The sequence below is a fragment of the Osmerus eperlanus genome, chromosome 17 (genome assembly GCF_963692335.1).
Source record: "Osmerus eperlanus chromosome 17, fOsmEpe2.1, whole genome shotgun sequence".
Taxonomy (NCBI): domain Eukaryota; kingdom Metazoa; phylum Chordata; class Actinopteri; order Osmeriformes; family Osmeridae; genus Osmerus; species Osmerus eperlanus.
In genome coordinates, this window is record NC_085034.1 from 4091440 (window position 1) to 4107655 (window position 16216).

Consider the following 16216-nt stretch of genomic DNA (forward strand, 5'->3'; position numbering starts at 1 on the left):
CTATTGATCTTGACAAATGATACACAAACTGTAATCTATTGATGGGCATACTGGGGCTACCTAGTGGCTATTTTAGTAACGTTCAACTAAACGGTTTATTAACTGATGATTAACACCATTTAAAATCAATTTAGCTCTGGGGATCAATAAAGTGCTAATCAATAAAGGCCTGTACTACTAAGTGATAGACGACTAAGTAAATATTGGAAATAATACGCAATTTAGCATGGCCAACAAAATATTCTACAACCTTTCAGTAACATCTTTAGCCTACTCCACAACGGTAACGCGTACATTGGACTCGGTCTCCGAGAAAACTATATTTAAAAGTTTTAAATAAATAGGCATGTAAAATGTGTGCTTCTATGAATAAACAGTTAACACACCTCAACGTGTGGTTTGACGTTAATAGTTTTGTATGTTTTTTCAAATGATTAACAGGTCTGGGGATTGCTGAAAGGCTGAGCGCAGGCTTTTTGCAAGGGGCGGAGGGAGAGCTATGACAGTGCTTATCACACTGAGAGAAGTAGGACGAGTTGCATCGGAGCATTTGCTGTCATTCGCACACGGAGTACAGCTCTCGCCGCTTTTGTTCGAGCTATTGCACAGCGTGCTGCAAGCTAGTCAACAATGGTTTCTATCATTTCAGACCTGGACCCGCTGAAAAGCTGGAACGTGTTAAGGTAAGCACAGTCACTTTCTCGACTCGGGTCATGTATGGGGGGTAAGCGGGCGCATTAATGAAAGGGTAAGCAGTGATGGGAGCGCTGTAGGGTGGGTCACAAGCGGCAGAACGATATTTCCCGAAGCGGCTCGAACAGCAACCCACAAATTTAGCAAACTACGCTCAACTATTCATAATATTAGCTACATGGCTGTGCCCTCAGCACAATTCGCGCAATGGGGTCCTTTTTGTGACGCTTCGTTGATAATAGAGCACTGTACTTTTAGAGTTCAGTCTCCCCCTCTTTTTCTCTGTCATGTGTCTGACGTATGCATCCAAGCTGCTCTTCAGTCTTACATCTCATTAACCCTTTGGTAGCCCTCCTGTCATCGTGATACTGAGTTCCTCTTGACAACTTGTAATGTAAATTAAGCATTAGCTTCTAGAGGATGATGATCGTTGTCATCGTCATCCTCAACATGGTTCTCGCCAGACGGACTTCCAGACGGACTTCTGACAGGATCCCTGTCCGCCCATGTTGTCAGTATACTGAACTGCACTTCTAGAATATACAACAGAGAGCATATAGGCAAACTCATTGAATCTAAAGCGAAGTTCAGTAGGCTCAACTTCCCCCTTTTTCACATCTCTTTAGCCTTTCTGACAGTTGTTGTTAATGTGCGCATTTCATCACCTACAATTACTGTAATTAACAATGTATATTTCTCGCACAAATTAGTCATTTAAACTTTACAGATCAATACAGTTATGTATGCAGTAGGCCACGTAAGTAGCAGTACAGGTGAGACCAAGCGCGCTTGTATTCGGTGCGCGGGTCCCCATCTGGCCGTATACGAGCAGCGCACTACAGAAACACTCAGGAAACTACAGACCCCGCCACCAGCCCGGCATCTACATGGACATCACAACAAACTTGGTTTCGGCATAGGCTACATTTACACCTGCGAATCAGTATTCATAAATTCTCTGTCATTTAACATTTTTGTAGGAACCTTGTGAATTTGAAACGCTGAAATTCTTGAATTTTTAAACTATTTGATAAATAAGTAATAATTCCTTACGCAGACGGATTCTCTCCTGCGGGAGCGATCTAGTTTTTCAAATTCTATTTTAATCGGAGAAAAGAAGACAGTGGGTATTTCTGAATTATAAAATAAATTCTCTACCCACTTTTACCCTATTTCTTTCCTTTCTCTATATTTTCAGTCTAAACTTAGAATATAGGCTGGGCACAACTCCGCAAGCTTATTTTTGTGAACTACTTAAGGATTGAATGGTGTCAATCTGGCCACACTGCGATCTCCATAAGAACCCGAGGGCTTGAAATGAGGCTTGCTACTGACCCGTACACACACGCTCATAAATAGGCCGAGATATGGAGATGATGACACAGTCTCCCTCTATGGAGGAGCTATTTCCTGACCCGCTGATCTATTTGGTCCAAGCAGGACAACTCTCTGGATGATTGAACATCGACACAGGAAACCGACTCCTCTGCTCATAGCAAGAAGAGAATCTTGACTTTTCAGGAAAACATCTGTGTTTCAGGGCAGAAGAGGCAGTAGGGCGCACACACACACACGCACAAACACACACACACACATAATAAGCGGTGGGCCGGCTCAGTTCGTTCAGAGGGATGTAATCTGTTATTGAAGGACGGGATGAGAGGTAGGAGGAGGGAAGGGGAGTGATGGAAGGGTGTTTCTCTCTGTCTCTCTCTGTCTCTCTCTCTTTATTGAACCTCTGCTGCTTTAGATTATCTGCAGGAGCAGCTGTCCCTCTCCAAAGACTGAGCATCTTAATAAAGACCAGCTTACTGTTGGCCCTTCACGCTTTGTCTCTATGGAGCACACACGCGCACACACACACATGCGTGCACGCACCTGTGCACATCATGTCTCGGTAGTGTAGGATAATGAAGGATCTCGATGCTGTTCCCTATGTCTCAGCTGGCTCTCACATGAGGCACACCTCAGTCAAAGGCACATACCCTAGCACACACACACACTCACACACACTCCGCCGTCAAGATGATACAAGACCTGTATCATACAAAACACACAAATAGCAGCATTTTCCGCGGTCTAGGCTCGAAAATAAATCTCCATTCTAAAGTGTGGTTGTTATTGTCATGGTGAAGTGTCATAGGACATGGACAAAGACAGCGATAAGAACAAGTGGCGTATGCTCTTCTATAAAGACCCGTCTATCTGTCTCCGTATGCTCTTCTATAAAGACCCGTCTATCTGTCTCCGTATGCTCTTCTATAAAGACCCGTCTATCTGTCTCCGTATGCTCTTCTATAAAGACCCGTCTATCTGTCCCGTCTGCCCGGGTTCTCCCACACTGTTTGCCTGCCTGTCTACCTGTCTGTCTGCCTGTCTGTCAGTCTGTCTGCCTGTCTACCTGTCTGTCTCTCTGTCTGCCTGCCTGTCTGTCTGTCTGCCTGTCTACCTGTCTGTCTGTCTCTCTGTCTGCCTGTCTGTCTACCTGTCTGTCTGCCTGCCTGTCTACCTGTCTGTCTGTCTCTCTGTCTGCCTGTCTGTCTACCTGTCCGTCTCTCTGTTGGTCTGTCTATCTGTGGCTTAGTTACAGTATGACGTAGTTGTTTCGCTGTGTTCAGGTAGTGTTCAGTGACACTATTTAAAGTCACTATCAATGTATTGAGATTAGTTTATTTTGGCACAATTCAGCATTCAAGAATGGCAAACTGAGATTGTACTCAATACATACTCAATAATACTTAAGGTTGACTACTGTAATAAGGTTTAATTGTACTTGAAGTTCATGTAAAATTGTTTTTATTTGTAGTGAACTGGTTTGGGAACTTAATATAAATAGTTGATTCTGGTGATTTACAAAATTCATAACTAACATGATAACGGTAACGATTGAGTGTGTGTGTGCGTCTTGTTGTGCATCTGTGTGTGGGTTTGTGTGTGTATGTGCCGATGTATGTGCATGTGTGTGTGTGTGTAAATCAGTGTTATCGGGCCATGTCTCAGATGGATGTGGACGCCTGCACTTTCCTCTTTGGGCATATCTGATCAATACCAGGCTGTGTCTACTGCATGGCTCACTATCATTGCTTAGACACACACACCATATACATACACACACAAAATAGTTTTTGACAGATAAATTCAGAGATATCTGGCAAACAGACATTAATAAGCATTCACACACAGTCACGTAAAGGGAGTCAGGTGGCTGAGCGGTTAGAGAATCGGGCTAGTAATCAGAAGGTCGCCGGTTCGATTCCCGGCCGTGCAAAATGACGTTGTGTCCTTGGGCAAGGCACTTCTGGATAAGAGCGTCTGCTAAAGGACTAAATGTAAATGCATGCAGTACACACACCCACACACATTAGACAATTGTCCGTTGATAAATGCGTGCACGCACACATGCACACAGTTCCAGGCTTCTTGGTACAAGCGCAATATCAGTGTTAAATCAGGTCTGTGGCGTCTCTCACAGTAAGCATCACATTCTGAAGAGCAGTTCAGTTATTTCATAATGAGAAACAGCATGCTTATTAATTTCACCTGATTACATTCCGACTTCCACACCCACTCACACACACGTCAGAGACAAGGTGGGTCTGTTATTATATTAGGGAGAGAGAAGACAGGTTTTTATTCTATTACAGGGCTGGTTGAATAACTGCCTGGTGTAAACGTAGATGCTGGCATGGTAGAAACAAGAGAGGGAAGGAGAGAGAGAAGAAATATGGAGCATCAGGAAGCTTTCTGGGAGATTGTGTTTGTGGATACAATTTCAACACGGATCGAGGATGATGTCCGTTTGGCATGAAATTTGGAGAGTGACACAGCGTTATCAAGTTTGGTTGGAGGCATGAACTGATTGTTGTCAATCAGTGAAGTGGAGCATGTCTGAAGCTAAGAGAGGCTTCACTTGCAGGCAATCATGTAAATGCTTGATCAACATCTCACTCTCCGTTGCCCACACAAGAGCCTATGGTCTGGAACTGAAGTGTGTGTGGAGGGGATTTGTATGAGTACTACAGGGGGGGTGTGTATGTGAGTGTGGGTTGGTGGTGGAGTAGGGGGTGGGAGGCGGGGGAGGGGGGGCTTGACCTCTGACCTGCCTGTGTTCCTTTTAATTAATCTAGTTTAAATCCACCTGCTTTCGTGCTAGATTATACTCACACAAGAGTCAAAAATCCATCTACCTAATTACTAAAACCAATGTCTGATGCGTGATAAATCTGATGGGTGTGTGTGCCGGTGTGTGTGCGTGTGTACCTGTGTGTGTCTGCATTCTATACCCTGCGAACCGTGTCTATCCCCAGGATTAAACACGCCCCACCCGCCCACCCCCCTTACACCAACTTGGTGACCCATAGACAGGAACAACCATGCTGTGAGCCTTGCGTGGCGCCGCTAATCCAACCCCGTGGTGGTGCTCCGTGTGGCCAGGGGAGGGTGGCAGTGGACAGCCCAGAGACCAGGAGAAAGGCCCCTCTCCTGGAACTCTCCAAGCTGGAAGAAGTCATGTTGAAACAGATGAGAAAAAGAACAGAGTACACTGAACGCTGACTCTCTCACCTTAACAACATCCTTCTACAGTTCTGGTTATTCTGGGTCAGGAAATGTCAGGCTTTGTCAGGTGAAGACTTGTGGGGTGTAGCCTAGGCTCATCCACACTGAATGGAAGTACAGAAAGAAGAACAGAGCAGGGGTTACAGAGGGTGTGTTGGAAGAAAAAAAGAAAGATCGAGAGAGGCAAAGAGATCCTGCCAGGATGTCAGACGGAGGGGAGGAGGAGAGGAGGAGAGGAAGAAAGAGAGTTCTAGAGTTCAGCTGACTGAGATGGACCTCAGTCTTCACCACAATTCACTGGTCTGCCGGCGACCTGTCAATCAAAGCATTGTGATATACTGTAGCGCAGAGTACGGTGGCGGGGGGGGTGGAGAGGTGCGGGGGGGAACGGGGGACGGACACTGCACCATTGCCACAGCAACCGAACAATACGACATTCAGCTTCACTGTGGGAGTGTCTCAGATTGGAAAGGGGGGGTGGGGGGGGGGTGGGGGGGTGGGGGGGCTGGTATTCTTCTGAGTCAGACCCCCGGAATCAATTGAGGATAATTACATATTTCAGCTCAACACGTTGGATGAATAGATGAAAAACAAGAGAGACTGGATGGTGGTGGTGGTGGGGGGGGGGGCAGGTGGAGATGGGGAGGGGGAGAGGGTGTCGGTCGGGAATGTAATAAAGAAAGAGAGAATAGGGAGGGAGAGGTATGGGGGGGGGAATGGGGAGAGAGCGGTGCTGCGGGAGAGAGAACACGGGGAGAGAGGTCTAGAGAGAGAGGGATAGGTGTGTGCCGCTGCCTTGCACACCCCTGGCAGCTGTGTGTTAAACGGGGGGGATCTGACTAGCTGTGTGTGTAAAGCCCTGCTCAGTTTCCTCTCTGTTTGGCTGCTACGCTGCCTGAGCCAGCACTGCGCTCCCCTGGAGAGACGGAAAGGGGGAGAGGTACACAGAGAGAGAGACAGAGAGAGAGAGGGAGAGAGAGAGAGAGGGAAAACGAGAAACAGAAAGAAAGAGGGAGACAAAGGCAGGGGCTCCTAAACGGGGTGAGAGAGCTATACATAATGTATTCACTGATATTGAACCCCCCAGTAAACCGTGCTGCTGCCTCCCTCTGCCCTAACCATAGGCAGACCAGCGAGTGGGAGATGTGCTGGATGCATGTGTGTGTGTGTGTGTGTGCTCTCCTGCTCCCGCTGTGAGGTTAAACTCAGTGTGTGTCAGCCTCGCACAGATGGAACACGCTGTCTTGCAAGTCTCCGATTCTCTCTCATGCGTGTGTGTGTGTGTTTCTCTCGTGTCGCTCTTTAAAGCTGACATCCATCGTTTCGTCCCATTGTCACGCACACGCATAACGGACACACGCACACGTGCCTCGAGGCTGTGTTCCGGATCTCCCCGTGACCTGTGTTTCCACGCACACGTGCCTCGAGGCTGTGTTCCGGATCTCCCCGTGGCCTGTGTTCCCACGCTCCCTTCCTCGGTGCGGCTCGCGGTGCAGCTGTGATCTGGCGGTCTGGACATCTGCGTAGTCATCGTCACGAGCATTGTCCTTCCAGGTGTCTGGAGACAGCAGAGCAGTCTGCCACCAGGCGTAGCCATGCAGGCCTGCTGGTCTGGGCTTTAGGACATGCTTCCTCTGGGAGAAGTATGCTCTGAGCTTTAAAGATGCCTACCAGTTACTGTGGGCCCTGACACACACACACAAACACACACAGGCACATACTGTATTACCACTGGCTAGGTATGACAAATATTTCTAATATTGTACTTCCTGGAGCTCTCTCTCTCTTTCTCTCTCTCTCACACACGCAGCAATAATTGTTTATTACTGGTCATGTATCTCTCGTGAGCTTAGTCTCGGTCTCCAAGGTCGGTGTAAAGCCAACACTGCATGTCCTACAGACACACCCCCCATCGCTGTAGTGTGTTTGTGTGTGCACGTGTGTGTGCACGAGTGGAGTTGTGTACATGTACAGTATCTGTGTGATGGGCCCGATGCAGACCCTTGTAGTACAGCCTCCTCCTACAGCTATATCGTCTCGAAGATGTATTAGTACACGCTTTAGAGAGTCTGAAATTGGGCTTCTTCTCTCTTTTTCTGTCTTCTAACTCCCCTAGCTTTCCTTTATCTCCCCCTCTCCTCTCACTCTGCGATTTCACCCCCTCTTTGTCTCTTTCTCTTCCGTCTCATCTCGCGCCCTCTGCTCTTTCTCTGTTACAGGCGTGGAACTGGGAAAAAGACCTGGGAAAAAAAACGGAGAGGAAAAATAGATCTTGTCTGAATAAATGAACAGCTTTTGCTTGAAACCGAAACGGAAAAGCTTAGTGGGGGGGCAGAAGGGAAAGGGTAGGGGGAGGAGAGGAGAGGAGAGAGGGAGGAAGGGCAGAGTCTGTGAAGGAAAGAAAAACATTGGCAGGCGGCCCATTGAAGAGCAGGGCTGCATCTCTGTGTGGCTGTGCTGTGTGTTGTTAGGGAGGAGCACAAACGCTGTGTGGGACTGAACACTGACACTAGCCCTCCTCACACACCCACATGACCTAGGACTCCATCTCGAATGACCAATGATAACGAGGGTTGTTTAAATAGATCGATCTAATAGGCCAAACCGAGCATGTAATCTAAAGTTGCCAGGCAGAATTATAATTCTCTTACTATGTGAAAGAGAGCCTGAAGCAATACTGGCTTTCTATAGTGGACAGTCCTCAGGGTTAGTTAACACACACTGTGTGGGGGATATGGGGATGATGAGGATGATAGTGATGATGATATCATCACTAGAGATAGGGAGAGTGTTTATGCTTACTGTACCCTACAGCATGTTTCTCTTTGTCCTGCTCAATGTGAGCCTTTGGCACACACATACACACGCACGACAAAGGGAGTCTATCTCACCGTGTATTTCTCTTTGCCAACCTGCTGTGCGAATGGGGATAGGCTTGTACACGCACACACACACACACGTACACACACACACACGCACACATCTCCTGAGATGGGTGGGACAGATATGGGTTTGAACATGGACCAGTATGACGTCACTGGGCTGTTCACAGGGGTGCAGATAGTCTCAACGTGGCAGCTTAGAGCCCGGGTCTCCTGTAGGGACAGATGATCTCCCATGTCCCTCCTGTCTCGCTGTCACATGCAGAATGACCACAGAGCCTTGAGCCATACAGAGAAAAAGAGAGAACGATAGGAGAGAGAGACAGAGGTAGTGTGGCTGATGTTGTTGCAGCTGCAGATGGAGTGTGTGTTCTGTAAAGCAGTCTCTTGCTTTATGTTCTGATTAAAGTCAGATGACTCAGGAGAAGCCGTGTAGGAGAGGTGTACTTGACTTGTTTCGCTCGGGGCTCTGCGTGTGTGTATGTGTGTGTGTGTACGTGTGTGTGTGTGTGTGTGTGTGTGTACGTGTGTGTGCTCTTATGACAGGAAACAGAGCTCTTGGCCTTTTCCTGTGTAAGTTTAGTGTAAGCTATATCTACAACACACACAGAAGCATGCTCACAATAATAGCCAGAGGTCTAAAGTGTCTTGCTTGGTTGGGTTGTAGCTCTCCACATCCTTACATTGTAAATCACAATTTGTTACATTTTTTTCTCTCTTTTTTTTGGTAAACCTGTTAATTCAAAAATGTTTACCCGGTTTTCATACCCAATCATTTTGGGTTATTTTGTATGAATGTTTGACATTCACGTTCTCTGCTGCCGTGGCGACACAGTTACAGTAATATGGTGTCGCTGTGACTGTGTATGAACAGCACATCAGACACATCACAGGCAACATCGCTCAATTCAGCTTGGTACTTCTCCTTTTTCTCTGTTTTTGTCCTCTTGAATTTCCTGCTCTCCGCTTCTCACTGTCAAATGAGCCCGAGGACAAACAAGACTGTTCAAGTGTGTGCGTGTCGGCTGCGCGTGGAACTCGTAGATACATGCTTCTTGTTATTCCAATTTCCTCTTTCCCTGCGGTCAGGACGTACAGTCCACGAGCTGAGAACAGTGGAGAGATGTCATGGCGACGTGCAGCAAGCTCGACCTCCACGCCAGCGACCCCAGAGGAAGGTGGCTGTGCTGCTAGGTTACCGGGCCCCGCTCCCTCGCAGCCTCACTGAGACGAGCCTCCCTGTTTGCAGTACACACACACACACACCGGAGCGCGAGCCTACGCCAGGCTATTAAAAGGCAATCACACACAGAGGCACCCCTTTATGGACGAGAACATTTCTGTTTAATGGGTCTCCGTGCAAGATCATCCGAATATGATAATATTTCAAATGGAGGCCCTCGAATATCAGCACCTATTAGAATCTCGTTCGGTATCCTCAGTATCACTTTACAACGGTTGCCGTGTCAATTTGACGCTGTTTACACTAATGAATTTCATTTGACCCGTTTGAATTCCTGATCGGGATGTACTTCCATTTCGCTGAGCTTTCAGATAGCGGGGTTAGGCTCATTCTGTCAGCGTGTCCTGGGTTAAGCTATCACACTCAAGACAGGCCTGCTCTGGCCATCCTTGTGCTCCAGGACTCAGGCCCCTCGGTGACCTCAGTAGCCCAGCCTCGAAGCACTGATCTGGAGCGCTGGAATTCGGTCGTCCCCCTGCGCCCAACGATTACTGGATCCCCTGGGCCCCTAATGGTTGCTGGAGGGAGAGGATAATGTGATCGCCAGGCGCTCTGCTTGCCCTTGGGGGTCCCGCCCCATTAATTTGGAGTGCGACTCATATCCTGGTCCGTCTCAGCGGACGACCCCCCCCACCACACACACACCCCTCTCATCTCCTGCCCCCCGCCCCAGCGCCCCCAGCCCAATATCCCTTCTCTCTCGACTCATTCTGACCTGTAATTGGACTGGGGTCTCCTGGGAGGGGCGCCAGCACGCCCGGGCGGCTTGCGCCGCTGGCTGGGGGAGGGGGGGGGGGGGGATGACGACGACTCGCCCCTGGGGCGGTCGATAAGCATGACCTGCGGTCAGTCACCAACGCTCGTCACTCCCGTTACTCTCTGATTGGATGGGACAACTGGTGGTCACTGATGAGTGTGTGTGCGTGGTGTGCATGCGTGCGTGTGTGTGTCTGTGTGTTGCATGCGTGTGCCTACGTAGCAGCAGCTCTCGCCTTATGTTGATTTGATGAGTACGTTTGGTGCCTTGGACAGCTTTACTCTCACACTCTAGCCAACTACGCAATGACCCCCCCCCCCCCCGCCCTCCCCACTCCCCTCCCATCTTCCACCCACACAAAGTCTTGCCACACACAGACACAAACACACACACACACACACCCTCTGTCTACGGGGGCGCAGTGTGATGTCTGCTGCGCCAGTTTGTTCGGGGTAGTGTGTGTGTGTGTAATGTGTGGCATTAACGCATCTAAGCGACATGCAGACGAAGAGGAACATTTGGAGGGCCAGCCCACACAGAGAGGAGAACCGTGCTCCTAAACCCCGTCTATTCCCCGAGTCCACGGGGAGAGGCGACAATGCAGACACGGCAGATCCCCTGAGGCCGCTCCACTCACCGTCTGTTAACGTGGCTCGCTCCTATCTCCCATCGGATTTAACGTCCTTAACGACCTTAAGGGCTGAGAAGGCCTTGACAGGTGAGAATCTGAATGGTCCAGGACTGCTTACCACCAAGCCCCCTGCAACATGTTGCAGGGGGCAACATGTTGCAGGGGGCACTGGGTCATTCTGTCCATCTGGGCCTCGCTGAGCTTCATGGAACAAAGGAATGAGAGAAAGAAGGAGAGGAAAGTCACAGTGAGAGTGGATGAGTGGTATTTGTAATATTCCCTCATCAACAATGACATTGCTTTTCCTCTTTGTCTCCCTCCCTCTCTCCTCTCTTCCTCTCTCCCCCTGTCATGTGTGGTCTGTCTGTGGTAACAGTGTGTTGATTCTGGTGGAGTGTGTGGGGGAGTAGCTCTCTTAGTGCAGAGAGTTTTATATAATCATCCTCATGACTGACCTGCCTAGAGCAGGGCTCTGGAACACCACAAACTGAAGAACCTACATGGTACTGTGTGTGTGTGTGTGTGTGTGTGTGTGGGGGGGGGGGGGGGCGTGTAGAGTGTGTCTGTGTGTGTTAGTCAGTTAGTTAGTTAGTTAGTTAGTTAGTTAGTTAGTTAGTTAGTTGGAGAGAAATTGTGTGTGACAAGAGTGTGAGAGCAAATGAAAGGAAAGAGTAACAGGGGAGGGGAACTATGGCAGTGTGCACGTGAATGTGTGTGTGAGCGGCAGACTGTTATAAAGGCTCACACTAGCGGATGAAAGTGACGTTTCCGTTAATAATTGAAAGAATACTTAAGGACAGGAGCGCTGGCCTCACTAGACAGCTTTTAATAACTGAGAAGGTTTCATATTTCTTATTCTCCTCTTTTTCATCTCTCTACCCCCCCCCTCCCCCCATCCTCCCTCATCATGCCTTTCTTCTTACAGTCAGAGTCTCTGCCAGCACAGCACACAGGAGCATAGAGATTGTACTGAAGCTGCATCTGCCTCGCTTCTAAAAGACACAATGTGCATGTGTGTGTGTGTGTGTGTGTGTGTGTGTGTGTGTGTGTGTGTGTGTGCGTGCGTGTGTGTGTGTGTGTGTGTGTGTGTGTGCGCGCGCATGTGTATGAGTATCTACATATGCCTTAATGGCATTGTATGAATCTCACTCTGACAGACAGGCCTTTTTATTAGTGCATTCACTTTCTCTCCCTCCCTCTCTGCCATTCTCTCTCTCTCTCTCTCCCGTCTTGTTGAAAGATATGTGTTTGTTTATGAAAGCCTTCCTTCTCTTCTCTTAATGTGCTCGCTGCTTGCCCAAAGGAAGCCTCATTAATTCGCTTGATGGTCTTTGATTTGCCGGGCATCACTAAGTCGCATTAAGAAATGTATTTCCAAGCTTTTACTTAATGACGCTTCCAGCACCAATGCAATTAAATACACATTTTAATGCTTAAAGGTTTGCTCTTAAATTCATGAGTTGAAAAAGAAGCCTGATTAACGCCCCACAGAAAATTAAACATCAAAAAGTGTTAAGTCTACAAACGGTGATGGACCGCTGTGAAACTCTTCAGTGAATGACATCCACAACCTCATTAGTCTGGGGCTGTCCTCACCCTCCTTCCTGAGATCCCACTGCAATCACCCTCCAGCTAGCTCACACGTGGTGGCCTTTCGGAAGGACAAAATAGCACATTCTTGTTAACATTGTTGTTCACAATGATTAACATTGTTATTAGGAGCATTATGTCTTCAGTGTTCTTCTTCAATGGGACTATATTAATCCATAATTACCAGAGCGTAGTTAGGCGTTGTTGAGGACTGAAGCGGTGGTAACCGGGGAGACCTGTCCCAGACTCCTGTGTGGGACGTGCTCTTTCTCGTGCTGCCGCTCAGCCACGTACAGAAACATGACACCACTCCGCAACAGCTGCCTCTGCCTCCAGGGGACTTTGTAGGCATGTGTCTATGACACAAGACACCCAACATGCATGGAACATGTTCCGTACATGCCTGGAGTCTGTACATTCTGAATGTTTATAAGGGGGACATGGTATTCCTAAAGATATGGTGTATAGGTTTGCTTCAGATTCCTGTGCATTCATTTGTTTATTCATCCACGCACCCATTCATAGATCCATCCAACTATTCATCTGCTCATCCATCCACTCAGCTCGTTATGTTTACTCCCCTGGTTCCTCATTCACTGATTTCTTTTGATCCATACCTCTTAAAATCTGTCATTCATTCAAGTTCATTGAATGGGTCAAATTAATCTAATTTGTCCATTCTATCGTCCTATTGTCTCCTAAACTCATTTTCTCTGTCTTGTTCATCTGTTTTCAGCGTGTTCTTGACTGTAGGCCCTGATGGATACGGGGTACTGGGATAGAGAGCTAGCTAGCTAGCTAGCGCCTCTGAGCCAGCTCGGAGCAGCCTTTGTCTCTGGATCAGCCCTTCATATTGCAGTGTGATCAAAGCCACTCAGCCATGAGAGACAGAGACCAGGCGAGAAGGAAAGGGGTTAGTTAGAGAAAAAGGAGGTTGGGAGAGAAGAGAGAGGCGAGGATACAAAGCAAGGAAAACGGAAAGATAAGGGGAGAGAAAGGGGAGAGAGAGAGAGAGGTGGGGGGAGGGAGAGAGAGGGAGAGAGAGAGGGGGAGTGGAGAGAGAGGGAGAGAGGCCATTACCAACAAGAGTGATCATCGCCATATTCACATTTCCAATAAAAAGGCAACAAGTGGAGCCTAATGGGAAATATGCAGATGTATGCAAATGGTTGGTTGAATGGGAAGCCCAGAGGCCTGTGGGAGATTAAAGCTCTTCTGAGTGGAGAGGCTGAGGAGGAGACTGCTGGGGAGGCTGCTGCCTCGAGGATGCTGTCCCACAGGGACCAACACCTGCCTCATTCTTCTGCTCTACCTGCTGGTTGGCCAACAGCTAGCTGTTCAAACTCACTGCCTCCCCGCCTTCCACAGTGCTACCTCCATACCTGCACAATTAGTTACCTACACGTTTACTACACTTGTCTGGTATTTGTGTCCGACAATGGCTGTACAGCCCTCCAGTCCTGGCTTTCTGAGGGACATGGCGCCCTCAAGGGAGTGTTCTTTTTGGGCGTGACGGATATGATCCAGGGTTGTGCTTTTCTACCCTTCCACGGGCTGATCTTCAAGAGTTAGAGGGCTCAGAGAGTGGTACTACCCCTCGCCTCCCCACCGTCCACCTCCCAGAACCCACCATTCATGCTCCACTAAGTTTATCCCCTCTGCTGTCTCTCCCATCCCAGGCCATGAGATAGAGATGTCACTGAGAAAGGAACACGTATTTCACTTACAGGGTATTATTGTCAACCTCCACTGCAGTGGCCATTTTGACATGGATCATGCCATTGTGTTATTCAATGTGTGTCTAAGTGTTCTCAAACCCTAATGTGTATTGTAATGGATTATCCATGCTGGATTACACCCTCACAGTTTCCCTTGTGTATGGACACCATTTTGGATCTACTGTCACCTCTGCAGGTGTAGGGCAGTCCACGGCAGCCATGACGGCTCTAACCCAGCTGGTATTCGCAGACTGTCTGTTCAGTTCTACTTTTAGTGGCTTAGTAGCCAGGCACCATCCTTGCAAAATAGTCCCAGGCAGGTGCTAAGTCTCATATGGCTTCAGACTTCTGGTGGCATTTGTTGCCATCATAAATCTGTACTTTGCCCTATTGAATGCCAACTGCAGGCTTTAGAAGGTGGCAAATACAAGTCAGGGGGATTTGAAACAGACCCTCCAGAGAGGAGTCAGCTCATTGGCTCAGACCCTGATGTCCCAGCTTTTACTGCCTGGCAACTTTTCAATTTCTCCAACTTTGGTCCCTTATCCTATCTAAACCATGTCAACTTTGATGTCCAGCGTTGGGACTTTCTGTGTGGCGGAGTGCAGATTCTTACAGTATGCCTGTCTTGGTTGTTAGTCCCCTATTGGGCCCAGAGAGACAAGGCCATAAAGTAGGTCTTGCAGTTGACGGAGCTCCGTGTCCACATACACCGCCCTGTTTAAATCTCTATCAGGGGGCTGGAGGCAGTCTGAGCACTGCGCTGAGACAGACAGCACAGCTGGGCTTTAGCACCATCGTAAATTACCTTTATGTCCCGCCACAAATTACCCATCTCCTCTCCTCCCTATCCCCCCCTCCCCTCTCTCCCTCTCTCATGCTCTCTCCTCCTCTCCCTCTCTCTTCGCGTTCCCCCTCCCTCTCCTCCCTCTCCTCCCTCTCCTCCCTCTCCTCCTGTCCTTCTTCCCTCCCCGCTCCACCTCTCCCCCCTGCCGTCCCTTAAGGAGAGAATGCAACAGAGTTGGATATGTGATCTGACAGTGCTATGGCAGCCGTCTGTCTGTCTGTCTCTCCATGGGGAGCTGTCCATCCCAGTCTAATAATGCCATCCTCAAGGAAATGGATATAAATCACTCTTATTTTTCTCTCTCCCTTCTCTCTCAGCGCATCTCTCGTCCTTTCCCCAACGCTAGATACAAACACATAGTTTTGAACCTATTTTTTTTACCTAGTTGAAGCTATATGAGTCATACAGTGTAACTGTGAAAGCTCCCTTCTTCCTGTATTGTGCTTTGTGACATCATTCTTCAACTGTGAATCAATGCAGTGGCCTGTGCTCCGTGAATGGCATGAGGTGGGAGGGGCTAAGGGATTTGTTTTGGGATCGCTCCTCCGTAACCTTGGTGAAAACCAAACAGAGATGAGCCACTGTGGCCTCGAGTGGAGGCTGACAGCCAAACAGTGATTAGGCTTATTATTCCATAGCGGGTCCAGCTGCATGCTGGGAGTTAACGTTGCAGGCTAAATCTTAATGAAGATTCTCTAAGGAGCGCTAACGCCGTCTGAGGACAGGGTGGGAGCTGCTCTCTGTTTCCCTCAACCTTTCCTGGCTCCAGTGAACTAGTGAATGAGAAAAAGAAAGACAGAAAAGAGAGAGAGAGAGAGAGAGAGAGGTAAAGAAGCAGAAGCTCCAAAGTGTCAGGGTGTGAGGAGGGGTAGGACCCAAATGCAAGGGAGTACACAGCCATACTGAAAACAAAGGGTTTATTTCCAAAAAAGCCAGGGACACAGGGTACTCCCATAACAGGGGTAGTAATGACAAGACAAAGACTGGACACAAAACAGAAACCTAAATACACAGAACCAAACGACACACAGGTGGACACAATGACGCTAACGAGAACAAGACACAGGTGAAGACAATGACAGGGAAACACTAGGACAGGGCAAAACCAAAAACAACAGGGGGGCACGGCTGTGGCCGTGACACAAAGAAAAGATCAAATCCCAACTTGAAGGAAGCTTTGGCTCTGTCATCTCATGTTGGATCTCATCTCATGGGAGTCAGGTGGCTGAGCGGTGAGGGAATCGGGCTAGTAATCTGAAGGTTGCCAGTTCGGTTCCCGGCCGTGTCAAATGACGTTG

The 16216-nt window shown here is 48.5% G+C and overlaps 1 protein-coding gene across 15 annotated transcripts in view; it reads left to right on the top strand.

The window, feature by feature from the left end:
* Window positions 1-535: 535 nt before the first annotated feature.
* Window positions 536-16216, top strand: part of celf2 (cugbp, Elav-like family member 2) — a 73492-nt gene continuing 57811 nt past the window's right edge. For all 15 annotated transcript variants that reach the window (XM_062483074.1, XM_062483075.1, XM_062483076.1 and 12 more), the window contains exon 1: window positions 536-683. In XM_062483074.1, the coding sequence (XP_062339058.1) occupies window positions 631-683 (53 nt within the window). In that variant the 5' untranslated portion in view covers window positions 536-630. The remainder of the gene's footprint in view (window positions 684-16216) is intronic.